Source organism: Marmota monax, unplaced genomic scaffold (genome assembly GCF_021218885.2).
Source record: "Marmota monax isolate L192 unplaced genomic scaffold, Marmota_monax_Labrador192_F-V1.1 WCK01_AAM20220418_F8-fsc00108, whole genome shotgun sequence".
Lineage (NCBI taxonomy): Eukaryota > Metazoa > Chordata > Mammalia > Rodentia > Sciuridae > Marmota > Marmota monax.
In genome coordinates, this window is record NW_026694593.1 from 463,587 (window position 1) to 484,275 (window position 20,689).

The 20,689-nt window shown below is 56.7% G+C and overlaps 1 protein-coding gene across 4 annotated transcripts; it reads left to right on the forward strand.

The window, feature by feature from the left end:
* The first annotated feature begins 654 nt into the window (after positions 1–654).
* Insrr (insulin receptor related receptor) lies at positions 655–19,645 on the forward strand. 4 transcript variants are annotated; one of them, XM_046421840.2, is made up of 24 exons: positions 657–797; positions 929–1,086; positions 1,197–1,849; positions 5,376–5,927; positions 7,810–8,113; positions 8,211–8,353; positions 8,552–8,696; positions 9,967–10,181; positions 10,439–10,565; positions 12,697–12,935; positions 13,302–13,469; positions 13,569–13,764; positions 13,976–14,017; positions 14,094–14,314; positions 14,527–14,663; positions 14,749–14,911; positions 15,075–15,180; positions 15,805–15,857; positions 16,040–16,269; positions 17,291–17,401; positions 17,516–17,675; positions 17,966–18,095; positions 18,196–18,330; positions 18,594–19,645. In XM_046421840.2, the coding sequence occupies exons 3-24, from the start codon at positions 1,765–1,767 to the stop codon at positions 18,832–18,834; spliced, it is 3,903 nt and encodes a 1,300-aa protein (XP_046277796.1). In that variant the 5' UTR covers positions 657–797; positions 929–1,086; positions 1,197–1,764; the 3' UTR covers positions 18,835–19,645. The 4 variants fall into 4 exon arrangements, 3 of the variants coding, with proteins under 3 accessions (XP_046277798.1, XP_046277796.1, XP_046277797.1); XM_046421841.2 differs by having other exon boundaries at positions 658–797; positions 5,525–5,927; XR_006846607.2 differs by lacking the exon at positions 18,594–19,645 and having other exon boundaries at positions 655–797; positions 17,516–17,607; positions 18,196–18,320.
* Positions 19,646–20,689: the final 1,044 nt, after the last annotated feature.

Below are 20,689 nucleotides of genomic sequence, written 5' to 3' on the forward strand. Positions count from 1 at the left end.
AAGGCGCGGTGCACGTCAGTTGAGAAAAAACGTGAAACACTCTCTAAACCCTAGTAAGAAAAGGGAGAGGACCCCCAAAGGACCAAACGCAGAACCTAGGCATGGACACCGAAGGGGCAGAGGAAGAACTGATTGCCTTTAACAGCCAAATGGAGATCAAGGAGCCGAAGCCCCGCTGACCAGGAGAAACCACAGGGTGGCGCTAAACGCCCACACGCAAAGGTGCGCTCTCCGGGTCTGGGTCGGGTGGATCCCGCGCGGTGCGCAGCCCCCACTGAGTGCTGCGCCTCGGGTCCTCGGGTCAGTCGTGACTCCCGCCAGGCAGCTGGGGCCCCCGAGCCGGGTAGGGCCAGGCGAGCAGGACTGGCATCGATCGCCATCCTGACAGGAGCATCGATTTCTTCACGGAGAAATTAATAGACCTTCTCTTAGCTCTTCGGACGCGGGAGCCGCCCGCGGGTGGAGCTGGGGACGCGTCAGCCCTTGGAGGCTGCGCACCTGGAAAGCCCCGGGATCCCCAGCACCCACGGAACCAGAAGGCAGGCCCCAGTCTTTCTCAGCACCCAGCCTTGGCATCTGCAAGATCCCGTCAATCTCAAGACCAGGAGAGGGAGGGGAGAGGGAGGAGGAGGGACTTTGGGGAAGGAGGTCGACAGGTGCCCAGGCAGCGGGGGGAGGAAATCCTCCTCGAGGCCACCAGTTTTCCTCGCTGCCAGGGCCTCTGCACGGACGGCCCCCCAAGGTCCCCGACACAGGGCTGCACAGATAGACCAACCGAGCAGCCTGAATTCACTAAGGTGAGCGTGCAGAGGCGGAGCCTCCCAGGGTGATCGCCCTCTTTAAGGGACAAGTGTGGCCCTGAGGCTGAGGGAGGCTCTGTGAGGCGCGGGCTTGAATATTCAGGAGACACTGTCCACCTCCTCGGCAGGTTCCAGCAGTCTCCTCCGGGTGGAGGCTGTTCGGAGTGACCCCGCAGGTGTCAAGGCACCTGTTGGTAGAATCCAGAAACACCTCTCCCCCAGGACACGCGGGCGCTGTCGGTCTGTCCGGCCGTGCAGGTCCACTTGGAGGAATTCTGCAGCAGAGGTAGCAGCAGGGCCGGGAGAGGACCCGGGGCAGCCGGAGGAGGGCTGGGGGAGCTCGGTTCTTGCCTCTCCCCCACCCACCCTCGTAATTGGACCTTATTTCCCCAACAGATCTGTGCCCCTCAGTTGTCAGGCTAAATATTTTGGCTTAGCGGGAGGGGCGGAGAGACGGGAGAAGTCCCCGCAAGCCAATCCGTTTCGGCTGGGCGCGGTCGGCGGGCCCGCCCCGGGAGATACTGCTGGAGCGCGGCCGCTCGCGCTGGCAGAGTGTGCCCAGGAGGACAGCGGAGGGACACGACGCTCGGCCTCCCCGGGGCTCTCCCTGGGCTTGCGCTCCGCCTCACCTCGGAGGCCTCGGGCCGCTCTTGAACCTTGTGTCACTTTCTCCCTTTGGGGGCCTTTCTGAGGCTCTCCCTGTCACTGCGTCTCTGTTCCCATCTCTCTGTCTCTGGAGTCACACGGAGTCCCTAGTCTCCAGCAGCCCGTCACTGGCGTGTCTGTGGTCGCATTTCCTCCTCTGCCTCCAGCTGTCAGAGGGGGGATTCCTGCTCTCCCTGCCCTTTCCCTTCCCCTCCTTTCGAAGCCTGGGTCTTGGCGTCCTTTAAGGTGGTCAGACCCTTCTCTTCTCTGGAGCCACCTGGAGGAGGGCCAAGACGGAACACAAGCCAGGGCTGGGACCATGGCAGTGCCTGGTCTGTGGCCCTGGGGAGCCTGCCACCTTATGATTCTCCTCTCCTTGGGATTTGGCCTGGATACACCAGAGGGTGAGTCCCCAGCATTGTCTCCCAGACCTCCATCTCCCTCCCAGAGAGCTGGGAAGCCAAACAACTGAGCCTCCGGCTGGAATGCATCTTATTCTTTACTGCAATGTGAAGACTTAGGTCAGCTCTCAGAAGGACTTCCCATTGGGAAAAACAGCTAGTGGTCTACATAAAAGTGTTTTTTTTTTTTCTCAGCTCCCTAGGAGATGAGGACTTGGAAATGGGATAAATAGATGTCTTCCATTCCAGTTTGTGAAGTCATGATCCTTGTAAAATCTGTATGAGAACCATAAATGAGGCTGTAAGAGTGTGAGGTCATTTGTGGGGCCATGGAATGGGAAGGTACAAGGCTGGGACAGGTAGCTGAGAACCAGGCGCTATTAAGTAACTGAATGTGCAGGCGGGAAACAGGCTCAGTCAATGGGGCAGTAAACCTAGACAGGTCCCGAGCTCCTGCATTCAGGGCCCTGTCCCTTGTCCCCCACTCTTAGGACCTGTCTGCTGTAGGGAGAGGGACTGGCTCTGGGGAAGAGCTGCCTTTCCTTAGTGTCTCAGCCTTCGTCCCCAGATGGACACTTTCCGCAAGTAGGGATCAGAAGTTGGGGTGTGACCTTGAAGGCAAGTGGCCCTCATGGGCACAGCAGGGGATCAATGGGGGGAGGAAAAGGAGCAATGGGGGGAAGAGTCAAGGGGGAAAGAATAAGTGGGATCCCCTTCCTCAATCCCACCATCCTCCTCCAGACTGAGGGAGCTCAGGAATCTATTGCTCTGTGCCTGCCTGAGGGGTCTCATGATGTCCTTGAGACTGGGGGCCCCCAGGGGCAGGGGAGAGCCTCCCCTTCCTACAGAGACAGGGGAGTGATGCAAATGGGTTGGGGTCGGGGGTCCCCTGAGGGATGCCAGTCCCAGAGTCTCTGCCTGCAAACCACAGTGCCCCTCCACTGAGCCCCCTCCTCTCCCCCTCCATTGCTGTGCCAGGACAGGGCCCAGTGGATGCCAGATGGGAACACAGTTGTCAGGGCAGGAGCATGTCCCTGGGTGGGTGGGGTCAGTGTTTGGTCAGGGGACACAGATGCTGCGTTCCCAGTGCACTCTGCAGAGCTGTGTCTTGAGGGAAGGCAGGGGTTAATTTGCAAAGGTCTTAGATTTGTTTTTCCAAATGACTCCCATCAGGGGAGCCCTAGAGAGGCAGGGGCATGATGGGAAGTGGGCGCCTGAGAGAACCCCCCATCTGCCTGGCAGAGCCTGATTGGCCTTCTCCTGGAGGGCTAGAAGTGTCTTCCCATTCTCTGCCTCCCTTTGGTGTGTGTGCGCGCTGCTGCCTGAGCCCAGACACACACACACACACACACACACACACACAGCTGCTGGGCAGAGCCAAGCTCAGGTCCACTAATAACCATGTGAAGAAGGTGGGAAGCAAGCCCCTGGGAGCCAGCCTCCCCTGCCCCTGCCCCTCTAACAAACCATCACCGAATGAGCCTGGACAGTGCGTGTGATGTTGCCGCAGCGCCAGGTGGGAAGGGAGGCAGCAGAGGCTGGACAGGTCAGCTGGACCAGACTTGCAGCTTCAGCAAGGGGAGCCACGCAAGGCCCCTTGGGGGAAACTGAAGCAGGCATCCAGCCCCTACAGGGGAAGAGCCCCAAGTGCCTTGGGCGACAACGGGGAGTAGACCTGGGGCCAGTCTGAGGAAGGCAGGCATTCTGGGTCCCCAGGGAGGGAGGGATGTGGGATGCAGATGCCCATGGTCCACAGTCCCCAGGAGCCCTGTTGTTCCAGCCCTGCACTGGGCATCATGGGGCATGCAGAGCTGACTCCTGGGCCCCATCCTCCCTGGAGGGGGTGATGGAGACGCAGACAACAGTGTCAGGTGATGCCCCAGGTATGCTCATGACTAGCCTTGACAGACTAAGTGCAGCTGAGCCCGAGGGGGAAGTGAGTGACTGAGGATCAGAGGGTCAGGAGGAGCCTTGGCCTGGGCTGTGCAGGACAAGGACTGAGGCTGGAGACAGGAGTGGGATCAGGTAATCTACACCCAGAGTGTCGGGCCCAAGAACTGAAATGCGAGCTCTGGCAACGGGAGCCATGGAGTGTCCTTCAAGGGTAAGCCAAGGCAGGAGCCAGGCAGAGAAGGTAGGATGTAGGCGTTGGGCATGGGGACACATGCCTCTAATGTCAACAACTTGGGAGACCGCGACAGGATGATTGCAAGTTCAAGGCCAGCCTGGCCTGAGACCAGCCTGAGACCCTGTCTCAAAATTAAAAAAAAAAAAAAAAATTTAAAGGGCTGGGGATGTAGCTCAGTGGTAGACTGCCCGCCCTTGGGTTATATCCCTAAGACCACGAAAAAAAGGGGGGGGGGGGCGTGAAGCTCAGTGCTCATTGCTTCCCAGCCTCAGGATTCAATCACTTGTCAAATATTTATTGAGTGCCAGTTTTGTGTCATGCACTCTACCGTGCACTAGGATCCAGCGATGAATTAAGCAAAGATCACTGCCCTATGGAGCTTACAATAAACAAAATAAATAAAGTAGATTATATATTAACCAGAGTTGAGAGCGCTAGAGAAAAATTAAACAGGGGATGGAGGGTGGGTAGTGTCACAGTTTTTAAAAGGATGGTCACTTATGAAGGTGAGGAAACCATGTAGGTGGAAGAGTGTTCTACCTAGAGGGAACAGAAGGGACAGAGACCCTGAGGCAGGAGTTTGGCTGATTGTTTGAGGGACATCCAAAAGGTCAAAGTGGTTGAAGGAGAGAAAGAAAAGGAATGAAATCAGGGGTTAAAGGGGCCTAAACTGCAGGGCTTTGACCTTTACATAAGCAAGATGGGAGTCATGGGAGGTGGGGCTCAAGCAGAGGAGGAGTGTGGTCCAACGGTGTCTTGGGGTCACCATGGCACTAGAGTGGAGAACAGCACAGAGAGGCCAGGCAGAAGCAGGAAGGCAATTTTGGAGGCTGTAGATCCAGAATAAGATGATGGTGGAAACAGCGAGAGTGGTGATCAGTGGTCAGGTTCTGGACATATATAAAATATGAAGCCCACAGAACATAGAGGGAGGGAAAGAAAAGTTAAGGGTAGCCAGACACGGTGGCAGCCGCCTGTCACCCCAGTGACTCCGGAGGCTGAGGCAGGAGGATTGAAAGTTCGAGGCCAGCCTGGGCAATTTAGTGAGACACTGTCTCAAAGTAAACAATAGAAAGGGCGGGGGATGTGGCTCCGTGGAGCACGCCTGGGATGAACCCCAGTACCCCAAGAAGAAAAAAGGCCAAGCAAGACTGCAAGAGCGAACTTGCTATTGACGGTGACAGGAAGTAGGTTTGGAAGCGGAAATCAAGGACTCACTTGTGGCTATAGTGGCTGGTGAGCCCTCTGAGGCCCTGGGAGGAGGCCACCCCTGCCCAGAGCAGAGCCTGACACCAGTCGGGGTCTGGCAGCGCATGTGGTTCCCTTAGCCCAAAGCAGCCAGGGGCGACAGGGTGCCCGGCCCGGGATGCACTCACTGTCGCATGCCATGTGTGCCCACAGTGTGCCCCAGCCTGGACATCCGCTCAGAGGTGGCGGAGCTGCGGCGGCTGGAGAACTGCAGCGTGGTGGAGGGCCACTTGCAGATCCTGCTCATGTTCACGGCCACGGGGGAGGACTTCCGCGGCCTCAGTTTCCCCCGCCTCACCCAGGTCACCGACTACCTCCTGCTCTTCCGCGTCTACGGCCTGGAGAGCCTGCGGGACCTCTTCCCCAACCTCGCGGTGATCCGGGGGGCGCGCCTCTTCCTGGGCTACGCGCTGGTCATCTTCGAGATGCCACACCTGCGCGACGTGGGGCTGCCCGCGCTGGGGGCTGTGCTGCGCGGGGCTGTGCGCGTGGAGAAGAACCAGGAGCTCTGCCACCTGTCCACCATCGACTGGGGACTGCTGCAGCCTGCGCCCGGTGCCAACCACATCGTGGGCAACAAGCTGGGCGAGGAGTGTGCAGACGTGTGCCCAGGGGTGCTGGGAGCCGCTGGTGAGCCCTGTGCCAGGACCACCTTTGGTGGGCACACGGACTACAGGTGCTGGACCTCCAGCCACTGTCAGAGAGGTGGGTGTGGCACAGAATATGACCCGGGGGCACAGGGAAGCAGGGCCTGGTGGGCCAGGGTGGCCACAGGATGGTGCAGGTGGGTACCTACTGCCACTGATTTAATCTTGTCTGATGAGGCAGGTACTACAGTTATTCCCATTTTACAGAAAATGAAACCGAGGTTCAGGAGAGTTAAGTAACTGATGTAGCAACTAGGAGTAGATACAATATGGCATGAAAGCCAGGCCCCGTGGTATATTAAAAGAGTTGGGAGGGGGGGCTGGGGATGTGGCTCAAGCGGTAGCGCACTTGCCATGTGGCCCGGGTTCGATCCTCAGCACCACATACCAACAAAGATGTTGTGTCCACCGAGAACTAAAAAAATAAATATTAAAAAAAAAAGAGTTGGGGATGTAGTTCAGTGGTAATGTGCCCCTGGGTTCAATCCCCAGTACTGGAGGCAGGATCAGCATCAGGTAGTCATGGAATAGGTCATGGACAGGTACAAACAAGGCAGGCATGGGACAGTGGGGAGAAAATATGCACATATGGACAGAAGACTGAACAGGCAGTCTTAGGACAAAGCCAGGTGGCTGGGTCCAGGTCTCAGCTGTACTGCTTACTGGCTGTGCCTCAGGCCCCTCTTCTGTAAAGGGATCCCAGGGTTGTCAGGAGAGGTGAGTTCCACAGAGTACTAGAGAAGCGCCTGGGCCACCGTAGTGGTTCTGGTTCATAGTAAAAGTGGCCACGTGCTAAGTGCAGCGGCCCACACCTATGATCCCAGGGACTGGGAATCCTAAGGCAGCGGGACTGCAATTTCAAGGCCAGCCTGGGCCACTTAGTGAGACCCTGTCTCCAAAAAAAAAAAAAAAATTAAAAGGAGGGCTGGGGATGTAGCTCAGTGGTAGAGCACCCTGGGTTCAATCCCCAGTATGAAAGAAAGAGAGAGAGAGAGAGAGAGAGAGAGAGAGAGAGAGAGAGAGAGAGAGAAAAGAAAAAGAGGGAAGAAGAAGAGGAGGAGGTACAAGAAAGGAGGAGGAGGAGATTATTTATGGAAACAGAGGAAAGGAGTAGAGAAGAGAGGGAGGAAAGAAGGAGGGGTGCTAGAGGAGGGGAAATGAAAGTTAGGGGGAGGAAGGAAGACTTTTCAGAAGCCGGAGTGCTAGGAGTCTCTTCCAGACAGTTCATGGAGGTCAGTTCCTCTCACCTCCTTGGCCTCCGCATAAGGGCAAGCCAGTAACCGGATCCCTGCTGTAGCGGAGGCCACTTCCCTGAGCCTCCCTGTTGGCTGTAAACACAGCTGTTCCAAGTCCTCTGGTGTACAGTATCAACAGACCCTGGCTGACCCCACCCCACACATGGCTCCCAGACACCCAGCTGCCCCGGTGCCCATCCAGGCTCTGTGTCCCTGGCACTGAACCCACCCACCTCTGCTGCTGCTGCTGGGGCCACCCCCTGCCCAGGGGGAGGGGGAGCTGGAGAGGGAGGCAGAATGGGCAGGGCATGGACACATGAGGGGTGGTGACCCTTCCCTCCACACGCTCCCAAGCCCACCTTGCCCCTGGCCTCACTGCTCAGGAAAGACCAGCTGGTTCATCCTGGCACGGTGCCCAGCGATGATGTGGGCACCAGGCCTAGACAGGACAGCAGGCCGGAGAGCAGCAACCCTGATGGGCAAGGTCACCCCTCTGTCCTGAGTTCTAACACCCCCAACTGGACACCGTGGGAGGTGGAGAGCCACAGAGAGGAGTGATGGTCCTTGTCCTCAGAAGACCCTGTCGGAAGGAAACCGGTGTCACTGAATCAGAGGATGCAAGCTGAGAGTGCCATGGGGTCAGGCTGGCATAGGGTGACAGGGCTGAGAGGAGTGGTGAGGTCTGACCCAGCTCTCTGCCCACAGTGTGTCCCTGCCCCCAAGGCCTGGCCTGCACGGCCGGGGGCGCCTGCTGCCACGCCGAGTGTCTGGGGGGCTGCAGCCGGCCTGAAGACCCTGGGGCCTGCGTGGCCTGCCGCCACCTGTACTTCCAGGGAGCCTGCCACAGAGCCTGCCCTCCAGGCACCTACCAGCAGGAGTCCTGGCGCTGCGTCACGGCCGAGCGCTGTGCCAGCCTGCGCTCGGTGCCCGGCCGCGCCTCCACCTTCGGCATCCACCAGGGCAGCTGCCTGGCCCAGTGCCCGCCAGGCTTCACCCGCAATGGCAGCAGGTGAGCGGAGGGTGGAGGGGGGCAGCCTGGGCCAGTGAGGAGGCCTGAGGAGGCCCACGGGGATCCAGAGCTCATGCCACCCGACTGTCCCCACCAGCATATTCTGCCATAAATGCGAGGGGCTGTGCCCGAAAGAATGCAAGGTGGGCACCAAGACCATCGACTCGGTGCAGGCGGCTCAAGACCTGGTGGGCTGCACCCACGTGGAGGGGAGCCTCATCCTCAACCTCCGCCAGGGCTGTCAGTACCTCCTCGGGCCGTGGGCTTCCTCCTGACCACACCCGCCCTCCCAGCCTTGCCCATTTCAACCAGCTGGCTAAGTACCACTTTCTTCACCCAGGGCCAGCCCTGAGGACCCACTCACCCTGGACCCCTCCTGCCCCTGCCCTGTGGGCCGTCCCCTTCCCTACTCCGGCCCACCCCTGTCTTCCTCCTCAGACAACCTGGAGCCCGAACTGCAGCGCAGCCTGGGGCTGGTGGAGACCATCACTGGCTTCCTCAAAATCAAGCACTCCTTCGCACTCGTGTCCCTGGGCTTCTTGAAGAACCTCAAGCTAATCCGGGGGGATGCCATGGTGGATGGGTAAGGGGGCAGAACCAGGCCTCGTCCAGCCCCTTCCCTCAGCATTCCCAAAACAGTGGTGAAGACAATGGGCTGTGGAACCCGTTCAGCCACTTACTAGCTGTGTGACTCTGGATAGGTTACTTAACTTCTCTGGCTGTTTTTCATTGACAAAATGAGGCTAGTTTAACACAACTTATTTCTTAGGGGCGGCTGTGAATATTACTTAGATTGTTATGTGTAAAGTACTTAAAATAATTCCTGGAACGCAGTATATACAATACAAATCAAAGTTACATAGAACTCCATAAGGATTGGCCATAATTGTTAACATCCAATCCTGCGTAACATGTCTGCATAGCATGTCTTGCCTGGGTTTTAAACTCACTCCCACTAACAACTGGACAAGACCTACCCAGAATGTAGCCAGGATTTTTCAAAATAAAAAGAATGCTTTAAATTAGCATCACAGTAGTGCACACCTGTAATCCCAATGACTCAGGATCTGAGATAGGAAGATCACAAGTTCAAGGACAGTCTGGTCAATTTAGTAAGACCCTATCTCAAAATTTAAAAAAATAAAACAAAAAGGCTACAAATGTAGCATAGTAGTAAAATGCTTCTGGGTTCAATCCCCAGTACTAAAATAATAAGGATAAATAATCATTCAATTAATGAATTAACATCAGCCGGAGCGTGGTAGCTCATGCCTATAATCTCAGCAGTGCAGAAGGCTGAAGCAGGAGGATTGCAAGTTCAAGACCAGCCTCAGCAACTTAGTGAGACCCTGTCTCAAAATAAAAAATAAAAAGGGTTGGGATGTGGCTCAGTGGTAAAGCTCCTTGGGTTCAATAACCAGTATCTCCCCCAACACACACACCCCAAAAGTTAGCATTAGTCAGGTGCTTTCCTGTTACATTGTCGGTTACACCTAGAGGTGCCCACACCCCAGCCTGAGACCCACTGCCTCAGGATGAGTACCATCCCTCCTGTGTCCCCCAAATCAGGATGGAGCAAGTGTTCCAAGTGAGATGAAGTCAGGAAGGAAACAGGGTAGCTCTTGAGCCCATTTCACTGATGGGAACTACAGAGAGGACAGATGGCCTGCCAGACATCACACTCCTGGTCAGTAGCACAGAGTGGGTGTGCCCAAGCCCCCGACCCCTGTGCTCTGGCTGTGAGAGGCTGCCCAGACCCAGCATGGCCCCTCCAGGAGGAGCCCCAAAGCCACCCCCTTTGGCACCCCCAGCCCCTACCTCCCTACAGAACAAGGTCGCCTGGCCTCCCCCAGGAACTACACTCTGTACGTGCTGGACAACCAGAACCTGCAACAGCTGGGGTCCTGGGTGGCCACTGGCCTCACCATTCCTGTGGGCAAGATCTACTTTGCCTTCAATCCGCGCCTCTGCTTGGAGCACATCTACCGATTGGAGGAGGTGACGGGCACCCGGGGTCGGCAAAACAAGGCTGAGATCAACCCCCGCACCAATGGAGACCGCGCTGCCTGTAAGGCCCGGGACCCGTCCCCAGAGCGAGCAGCGCTCACAATGCCACGCGACCCCAAGGCACAGCGGGACGCTCAGGCGCGCTGCCATCCCCACACCCTGCAACGCACCAGGCACAGGCACTCGGGTGGGAGGGGTCGCTTGAAGGGGACAGCCACTTTGGAGGTCCCGTGGTGGGTGGGATGCCTCGGGGCAGGGTGGGGCTCGAGCAGGTGACAGGAGCGTTGGGAGCAGTGTTTACCCGGTCCCTGAGCCCAGGCCAGACTCGCACCCTGCGCTTCGTGTCCAACGTGACGGAGACGGACCGCATCCTGCTGCGCTGGGAGCGCTACGAGCCGCTGGAGGCCCGCGACCTGCTCAGCTTCATCGTCTACTACAAGGAGTCGTGAGTACCCGGCGGGGCCGCCACCCAGGCCCGCCAGAGAGGGACCGGCCGGAGGCCGACGAGGGCCGGGCGCCTGGGACTCCGGAGGGCCGGAAGCTAGGACCCCCAAGTGACATTTCAGTGTGGGGCCCACACCAAGGGACGAAGAGGACCGTCAGGGCTTCTGGGAGCTGCAATCCCTCTGCTGGAAGGCTTGATAATTAAACTTCAATTCACTATGCTAATGCTCCACACTGACCACACGCTCCTGCCCCAGCAGTGGTTTGGGGAGTGCCCATTAATTTGGCCAGTTTTAAGAGCAGCTCTGCCAGCACTTCATTAAAGCCAGAGAAAGGGAGGGTGCTGAGATGGCCAGGGACTGGTTGCTTGTTTCCTTGAAGAGAATGAAATGACCCTAGCAACAGGGATCATAGTTAGAACACAGAAGAACTTCCCCTCCAAACATGGCTAGGAATCAAAAAGAGGGGAGAAATGGATTTTGGAGGGCAGGCTGGGCAGGCAGGAGTGAGGAATTCTCTCTCCCAAGTAGAGAAGATGCAGCCATCTGGCTTGGAAAGACTGTCTATGAATCAAAGTTGGGAAGTCTTATTTTTTTTTCCTTAGGTCCTGTCTTAGGGGGAGGGTGGGAGGCTTCCTCAGTGGTGGGTGACTGGAGCTAGCATGAGGGGCTGGAGAATTTGTACAATATCGATTCTGAATTGTCTAGTCCCCAGTACAGCCTATAAGTCTGCATTGCCAAAGAGCTTCCAGGTGATGCTGAAGGTGCTGGTTCATGGATCACATTTTAAAAAGCACTGCAGGGCCTGCAATGTGAATGGCATCCCCAACTCATGAAGTTCCCAACTGCACAACTCTGCACAGATGCTTTTGGGCAACAAGAGCAGAGAATCATGGGGATCCTCCAGGGACTCCCTAATATTACTGCCTTGCAATGTGACTGCTGTGCTCCCCCAGATGCATGCACTATGATCCTGACTCATCCATAGCATTGATTCTGCACTCCTGGACTATTCTGCCTCCACTGAGGCCCTTCCTGCTGAGCCTAAAACCCTCCACTTAGGCCCTTCCTGCTGAGCCTAAAACCCTCCACTCGCTTTCTTTTTTCTTTTTCTTTTTCTTTTTTCTTTTTTCTTTTTTTTTTTTTTTTTTTTTTTTGTACCAGGGATTGAACCCAGGAGCCACTTAACCACTGAGCCACATTCCCAGCACTCTTTATGTTTTATTTTGGGACAGGGTCTTGCTAAGCTGTTTAAGGCCTGGATAAGTTGTGGAGGCTGGCTTTGAACTCACAATCCTCCTGCCTCAGCCTCCAGAGTCTCTGGGATTACAAGCATGTGCAACCACACTGGACTGTCCCCTTTCCCTTTGACATCCCCTCAAGTTCTGTCCCTTGCTCAGCAAGAATTTCACCCCTCTACCTCCCTCCAAAGAAACCCATATCATGAACATCAGCACAAAGCCCCAGATTTCCCCATCATCTACCTTGACACCTCCCATTGGGCTCCACTTTCATCTTTCCCAGCAACCAGCCCTCCAGGGGCTATAGAACTGTGCTTATAGTCTTCAATTCCACTTGAGGGGAAGGCAGATTAGGATAACTTCATATCCACCTTCTGTTCTTTATAGACACACACACACACATATACACAATGCAAAAACAATTGGGAAGGGGGTACTGGGAATTGAACCCTGGGGTGCTTTACCACTGAGCTACAATCTCCATTCCTTTTATTTATTTTGAGGCAGGGCCTCATAAGTTGCAAAGGGTCTCGTTAAGTTACTGAAGCTGACCTTGAATTACAATCCTCCTGCCTCAGACTCCCAAGTCACTGAGATTATAGGCATGTGCCAACCCCTCCCAGCCTACAATGCAAACATTTTTAATGTTCCTTGTGACTAAAGCTTGATATTTCCTGCTAACGATGAGGAGATGATTCATTACAAATTTGGTGGGTAACAGATATCACAGGGGGCACAGGGTCTATCAGGTGGATGGAGTTATGGCTCTGTCCTCATCGGTAGTGGAAGAACAATGACAATGACAGTCCCCTGGTGATTCAGGAGGAAAGGGTATGCTAGAACATGGGGATGGGGCTGAGCCAGTTCTCAGTTCTGGGGACGGGGTGTTCAGCCCATTCCAGAATGCCACAGAGCATGTGGGTCCAGATGCCTGTGGAACTCAGAGCTGGAACCTACTGGATGTGGAGCTGCCCCTAAGCCGCACCCAAGAGCCAGGGGTCACCTTAGCCCCCCTGAAGCCCTGGACACAGTATGCAGTGTTTGTGCGGGCTATCACACTGACCACTGCTGAGGACAGCCCTCATCAAGGAGCCCAGAGCCCCATCGTCTACCTCCGGACCCTGCCTGCAGGTAGGCTAAGCACTGAGAGGACCCAAGTCACTGTGCCTGTATCTAGTGAGAAGAGCGGCGGGGACCGAGGTACCAGAAACAGAGAGGCTAGGACACTGGAGGTCTGGTCCTAGAGACCGGGAGGTCAGAGGCCTGAGTCCTAGAAAGAACAGGGGGCATTCACCTGGGTTCTAGGGAGGGTGGCGTTGGAACAGTGCAGGAAATCAGCTGGGTGAAGTCAAGGGACTTTGGAGAAGGGGAGGACAGCATACTGATCTCTACGCCTCCAGAGAAGGGAGATGGACTCCAGAGAGAGGGACTCATTACCAGACACCATCTGGAAGGGGAACCCGCGGCCTCTGAGTGGTACTCTCCTCACACCCCCAGCACCCACGGTGCCCCAAGACGTCATCTCCACGTCCAACTCCTCCTCCCACCTCCTGGTGCGCTGGAAGCCACCGACCCAGCGCAACGGAAACATCACCTACTACCTGGTCCTGTGGCAGAGGCTGGCGGAGGACGGCGACCTCTACCTCAATGACTACTGCCACCGCGGTGCGCAGGCCGGCAGGGTGGGGGTTCAGGTCGGGCTCGGTGGGCACCAGAGGAGGGAAGACCCCTCTCTAACGACTGTCTTCACGGACGCGGCGCTAGGCTTGCGGCTGCCCACCAGCAACCACGACTCCCGCTTCGACCGCGAAGATGGGGAACTCGAGGCCGAGACCGAACCGGGCTGCTGCCCCTGCCAGCACTCGCCTCCTGGACAGGCCCTGCCCGCGCTGGAGGCGCAGGAGGCCTCGTTCCAGAAGAAGTTTGAAAACTTTCTGCACAACGCCATCACCATCCCCAAGTGCGACCAGGCACACGCCGAAGGGGCGGGTCTGATGGGCGGGGCCTGGAGGGCGGGTCTTCCAGAGAGGTGGGGACTTGGGGCGGGGTCTGGGTTGTGGGTGGGGCCTGAGTTGCGGGCCGGTTTGGGGAGAAGGAGGTGCGCGGTCGGTCGCAGAGCGCTCTGGGGTGCGTTCCAGTTGGGCCTGAGAGTGCCTTCCCGGGCTCCTTAGGTCCCCTTGGAAAGTGACCTCCCTCAACAAGAGCCCTGAAAGGTGAGCCGGGATGGCGCTGGGGACTGAGGGGCGAGACTCCAGGGAACCGGCCCTGGCTGACCTACGCCCTCTCCAGGGACTCGGTGCGGCACCGCCGGGCCGCCGGGCCCCTCAGACTAGGGGGCAACAGCTCGGATTTTGAGATCCAGGAGGACAAGGTTCCCCGAGAGCGGGCTGTGCTGAGCGGCTTGCGCCACTTCACGGAGTACCGGATCGACATCCACGCCTGCAACCACGCGGCACACACCGTGGGCTGCAGCGCGGCCACCTTTGTCTTTGCGCGCACCATGCCCCACAGTAGGTACACCCCCACCTCTACCTCTCACCGCTGTCCCTGACCTCCTCGCCCCAGAAACTCGCTTTGCTCGCCCCTCCCCGTTTCCATAATCCTAGTGCTTCCTCAGACCTCGCAGTTCAGCCCAGTTTAAGTTTAATTAAGTTTAACTTGATTTTGAACGTGAGACAGAGGAACTACTTGTGGCCTGATTGTCAGATGGCCCCTCCCGCAGGAGAGGCTGATGGTATCCCAGGGAAGGTGGCATGGGAGGCAGCCAGCAAGAGCAGTGTTCTCCTGCGGTGGCATGAGCCACCGGACCCCAATGGACTCATCCTCAAGTATGAAATCAAGTACCGTCGCTCAGGAGAGGTAGGTACCCTAAGGCACCCCCTGTCTCAGCCCCTATTTTGTGCCTACACCCCCTTCCCAGCCAGCTCTTCTGTGCTCCCCTTAGGAAGCCACAGTGCTGTGCGTGTCCCGGCTGAGATATGCCAAAGTTGGTGGGGTCCACCTGGCCCTGCTTCCCCCTGGGAACTACTCTGCGAGGGTTCGGGCCACTTCGCTGGCTGGCAATGGCTCCTGGACGGACAGTGTTGCCTTCTACATCCTTGGCCCAGGTACACAGACAAATCCCCAAACCACGCTGCCTGATCCCCATTCTACCAGACCCCCTCTACCCCATCCTTCCCATCCTGGTCTCCCAGTGGTTAGAGGGGAGCATCCCCTTCCCTTGGACTTTTCAATTTTTGACCTTGGCCTCTGCTGTCCTGTGACCACTAGAGGAGGAAGACTCCGGCGGTCTGCACGTTCTCCTCACTGTCACCCCCGTGGGCCTCATGCTGCTCATCATTCTTGCTGCCCTCGGTTTCTTCTACAGCAGGAAGAGGTGATGATAGTTCCCACTGTCCTTCTCTTCCTCATGTCCCCGCAGTCAGAGGGTGGGAGACCAGACAGCAGAGAGCACTTCCCCCGCAGAACGATTCTTCCCCGGAGATGAGGAGACATACCTCTAGGCTAGGGTGACCAATTCATCCTGGTTAACCTGGGATTTTCCCCGTTCTAGAAGGGAAACCCCTCCGTGTGGGCACACAGGGCCTGGTGGACCACCGCACTCTCCACCCAACATGAGAAATAATGAATCTAGTCCTGCCATAGCAAGGGACAGACAAGAGACCTCAGCATGTGTCCCAGACACTTGATGTCAGATCCCTCTGGGACAGAATGCAAGAGGGATGTGAGGGCAGGACATTGATCAGCTGGGTCCTAGGGATGTCTCAAAGGGTCAGGAACCCCTTTACTCCTGAGTCTCCCTATTCCCAACCTGCCATATTCCAGCACTCAGACCAAAATCAGCTTGGAAAGTGTTTTGTGCTTTCCGGGGGTCACCCTGACCTGGGCTGGGGTGTGGCCAATAACACTCTTCCTTGAGGGGTCCCCTTCCTTGTCTTCTGGAATGGCTCATTCCTTCCCAAGGCCTCTTCCAGCCTGACCCCCTTGCTTCCTATTGCAGAAGTGGCACCCTGTATACCTCTGTGAATCCGGAGTACTTCAGCGCCTCTGATAGTAGGTCTGGGGGTGGGGGGACAGGTGGTGTGGGAAGGGAGACAGAGTGGAGGAGAAGCAAGCTTCCAGGATACTTGGAGAAGGTGGCCTTGGGACCAGGGCACTTCCGAAGAGGAGGAAGAAGTGGGTAGAGGTGAAGCAGAGAGCAGCATCCCTGCCTCATGTCCCCCACCTCCTCTCAGTGTACGTCCCTGATGAGTGGGAGGTGCCCCGGGAGCAGATCTCCATCATCCGGGAGCTGGGCCAAGGCTCTTTTGGGATGGTCTACGAGGGCCTGGCACAAGGACTGGAGGCTGGAGAGAAGTCCACGCCGGTAGCCCTGAAGACGGTGAATGAGCTGGCCAGCCCACGGGAACGCATTGAATTCCTTAAGGAAGCTTCTGTCATGAAGGCATTCAAGTGTCACCACGTGGTAAGGAGGTCAGGCATTGTCAGGGTCATAATTAAAGTAAAAGTAATGTGGTAAGAGGGAAAGAGTCAGAGATGAGTTCAGGGCATCATCAAGGTCAGGGTTGGGATTGTGGTTAGGATCCTAGACGGGATCACCTAAGTGTGGTGCTGCACAACTGTAATCCCAGTGACTTGGGCCCAGAGACTAGGGAGGCTGAGGCAGGAGGATTGAAAGTTTGAAGCCAGCCTCAGCAACTTAGTGAGACCCTACCTCAAAAAAAAAAAAAAAAAAAAAGCCACATGCCTGTAATCCCAACAGCTCAGTAGGCTGAGGATCACAAATTCAAAGTCAGCCTCAGCAACTTAGTGAGGCCCTAAGCAATTTAGCAAGACCCTGTCTCAAAATAAAACAAAAATTAAATTTAAAAAATTAGAGGCTGGGCAAGGTGGTGCACACCTGTAATTCTAATAGCTCAGGAGGCTGAGGCAGGAGGATTGTGAATTCAAAGCCAGCCTTAGCAACTGTGCGGCACTAAGTAACCTGCCTCTAAATAAAATACAAAATAGGGTTGGGGATGTGGCTCAGTGGTTGAGTGCACCTGAGTTTAATCCCTGGTACAAAAAAAAAAAAAATTAGAAGGGCTGGGGATGTGGCTCAGTTGTAGAGCACCCCTGAGTTCAACCCCCAGTACCACACATGTACACACAACAAAAAAAGAAACAAAAAAATCTTAGGGTTATGGCTATAGTTGAGACATGTCATGATTGGGGGTGTCCAGAGGATTTTTAGGGTCATGATTGGAATGGAAGTCAGAGTTGGGCCAAGTTCATGATGTGACAATTTTCAGATATGATCAAGGTTCTGAGGGCTGTGAGTTCAGGTTAGGATCGCTGTTAGATCACGATTAAGGTTGGAGTTACGGCTGGGATAAAGGTCAGAGTGGATGTCTGGGTCAGGCTGTGGTCACCGCAGGTCAAGGTTTTGGCCAGGTTGGTCAAAAGGAGGTGGGTATTTATGAAACCAAATTCTCTGCCCATCCCAGGTGCGTCTCCTGGGAGTTGTGTCTCAAGGCCAGCCAACTCTGGTCATCATGGAGCTAATGGCCCGGGGGGACCTCAAGAGCCATCTTCGGTCTTTGAGGCCTGAAGCAGAGGTGGGAACCAGGAAGACCCTGAGCCGTCAGAGGCTGGGGAGCCTGAGAAGACTTGGGCACAGTGGGGGACAAGCCTCCAGTTCCTTCTTCACCAGCCCTGTCTCTTGGCCCTAGAACAATCCTGGGCTCCCACAGCCAGCACTCGAGGACATGATCCAGATGGCTGGTGAGATCGCCGATGGCATGGCTTACCTGGCCGCCAACAAGTTCGTGCACCGAGACCTGGCAGCCCGTAACTGCATGGTGTCCCAGGACTTCACTGTCAAGATCGGGGGTACAGAGGGTGCCAGGCAGTGAGGGCCTCCTGAGGAGTAGAGACCCCCCCTTGCTAGCTCCCCATAGCCACAGCTCCAACCCCGACAGCCTCTGAGAACTTTGTCAAGTCAGTCCCCAGATGAGTCTCCTGGCCCAAGGTTGGAGGCTTTGGGTGGGATGACCTCTGAGGTCCTTTGAGCCCCCACATAAGACTCTCGGAGGCTGTGGAGGCAGAGAGGGCTGGGAGAGGGATTCCTGGGGCAGGATCTGGTGTGTGACCTCCATACCTCCTCCACCCGCTTTTTCTAGACTTCGGGATGACTCGGGACGTGTATGAGACAGACTATTACCGCAAGGGTGGGAAGGGGCTGCTGCCGGTGCGCTGGATGGCCCCCGAGTCCCTCAAAGACGGAATCTTCACCACCCACTCAGATGTCTGGTGGGGCTCGGCGGGATCAGAGGGTTCCGGGGATGTGGGGTGTCATCTGGGCAGCCTGAGGGTACACTGGGCTCAGTCAGGCCCACCTGTGTGTCCTCAGGTCCTTTGGTGTGGTGCTCTGGGAGATCGCGACCCTGGCTGAACAACCCTACCAGGGCCTGTCCAATGAGCAAGTGCTCAAATTTGTCATGGAAGGCGGGGTCCTGGAGGAGCTGCAGAGCTGTCCCCTGCAGCTGTGAGTCACCCCTGCCTACCCCACCCCGCAAGACCCCGGCCTGCCACCTCTGATGCTTCTGTATCCACTGACCCCCTGGCCCGCTGTGAGATGCCAGTTCTGCACTCTCACTAGGCAACCCCCACGCCACTGCCCTCCTCTGGTTCTCCCACACACAACGCCCCTGGACCCTCTGCTTCACCGAGGGACCCTCCCAATGCAGAAGGCTGGGAGTGAGCGCCTGGGACTCCAGGGTCCTCAACACTGCTTCCCCCGCCTGCCAGGCAGGAGCTGATGAGCCGTTGCTGGCAGCAGAACCCACGCCTGCGCCCGACCTTCACCCACATCCTGGACAGCATACAGGAGGAGCTGAGGCCCTCCTTCCGCCTGCTCTCCTTCTACTACAGCCCAGAGTGCCGGGGAGGCCTGGGCTCCTTGCTACCCACTGACACAGAGCCCGACTTCCCACTAACTCCAAAAGAGGCCTCAGAGGGCAGCCCCCAAAACGGGGGTCCAGGGCATTAAGGGACTCCCCGTTCCCTAGCTGACTGGCCTCTCGTGGGTAAAGAGGAAGGGACCCAATCTTTGTGCCCCTGAGATGTCCAGATGTTCACCTCCCCCCCAGCCATGCTCAGGGCAGGGAAGGGCCAAGAGTGGGACAGAGAGCAGGAGCAGGAAGACGCGGGTGCAGTCAGAACAGACTCCTGCAGGAAAGAGTGTCAGCAGTCGGAGTTCGTGGGAAAGCAAGCAGGGCCTCGGCGGGAGGAATCATTAGACCATGGACAGGCATCCCACCGCCCGCAGAGGGAGAGGCCCTGCTCCCACTGAGAGGAGAAGGCCCATCTGCCCTGGAAGCGGAGTCGGACGAGCCCACCCTCGGCTCGGCACCTCCTGTGGACATCTGGGTTCATCAACAGGAGCAATCAGAGCCAGGCCTGGACCCTGTCCATCCATGCTTGGGACGCTCAGGATGGATGTGCAGATTGCTGCCCGTCCTTCAACTGCATCACCTCCTCCCTTGGCCCCACACACCAGGGGGGCATGGCGAGAACCCCGGGCCTGGTGAGCCAGCCCCCAGCCTGGCCCTGGTGGGCCTGCCCCAGTTCCTCTCCCCTGGCCCCACCAGGGACCCCCAAGCTTGGTGCTCCTCCTTCTTGCTCCCCAGGGGCCTCCCTTGGTGCACTTTCCCTGCTTTGTCCAGTCTTCCCCTCCGTCTTGGATCATTAAGGCTTAAAGAGCTGCGTCTCCTTCCCTCCCCGCCCCACCCCCTGCCTCTCATGGGAGACTGGAGAAGGCACAATAAAGGCTGAGGTCTGTTTGGACCCAGGTCCCGGCAGTAATCTCTCCATCTCTATGATGCACTTCCTCTCCCCCTCCTGCGGGACTTGAGGTGGTGACCCGAGGGTGGTAAGTAAGACAGGATAAATACGCCACTCCATGAGGCGCTGAGCAGCCCGGCTGCCGTGGCAGGACCCGGGACAACTTGCCATCACCTTCTGCTCGGGCCAGAAGTGGTTGAACCCAGCAGGGAACCTTTCTATCTGCCCTCCCGGCAGAGCCCAGTGTCCCCCATGGCCCATCTTTGCCGTCTCCTGCTCTGTCTGGCCCCTGGGCAGGCATTTCCTCCCAGGAAATCCCAGGGCAGACTTTAAGTGGGAAGACCACGCATAGAGCTGCCTTTGAAAGACATTATAGCTGCACCACAGGGGAGTCAGGGTCCAAGGCTTTTATGTCAATGCCAGGACATCTGAAGGGGAAGAGATGCAGGACAATGACCGCAAACCTTGGTGAAGCAATGGGAGGGGCAGGTCACAGTTTGGGACAATTTTTTTTTTTTAGTGCTGGGGATTGAATGCAGGGCTTCACAAGTGCCAAGCACCCTCTTTACCACTGAGCTTCATGCCCTGTCCCTCACTCTTTAGTTTCCTGCATCTGTGTCTCTGGGACCACAGTGCTCAAGCTGCCACACACTGCCACCACTACTGAGCATCCTTGCTTGTGTCCCCCCTTGTCCTGCAACAAGAGAGCGGTCAGGCAGGGTGAGACCATCTCTATGTCAGCAGCTATGCTCTTACCCTGACAGAGTCGGGGTGGGCATCAAGGACCACCTCGGGGAACAGACCCCTCCTCTGCCCTTGCCCAGCATTGGTGACTGAAGCAACAGTGACGCCTAATGGTTGGCAACAGAACTGCAGCTGTTGGAGGAAAGAGCTGTACGCCCCCATCTCTTTTTTCTGTTGCTGGTCTCCCCCAGACTTTTAGGAGAATGGAAGAGAGGAGATTCCACACAAAAGCCCTGGACCTAACATCCACACACTCACACGGAGCTCACAGACATACTGAACCTGTACACACTGCAGAAGCTGCAGTGAGGTCAAAC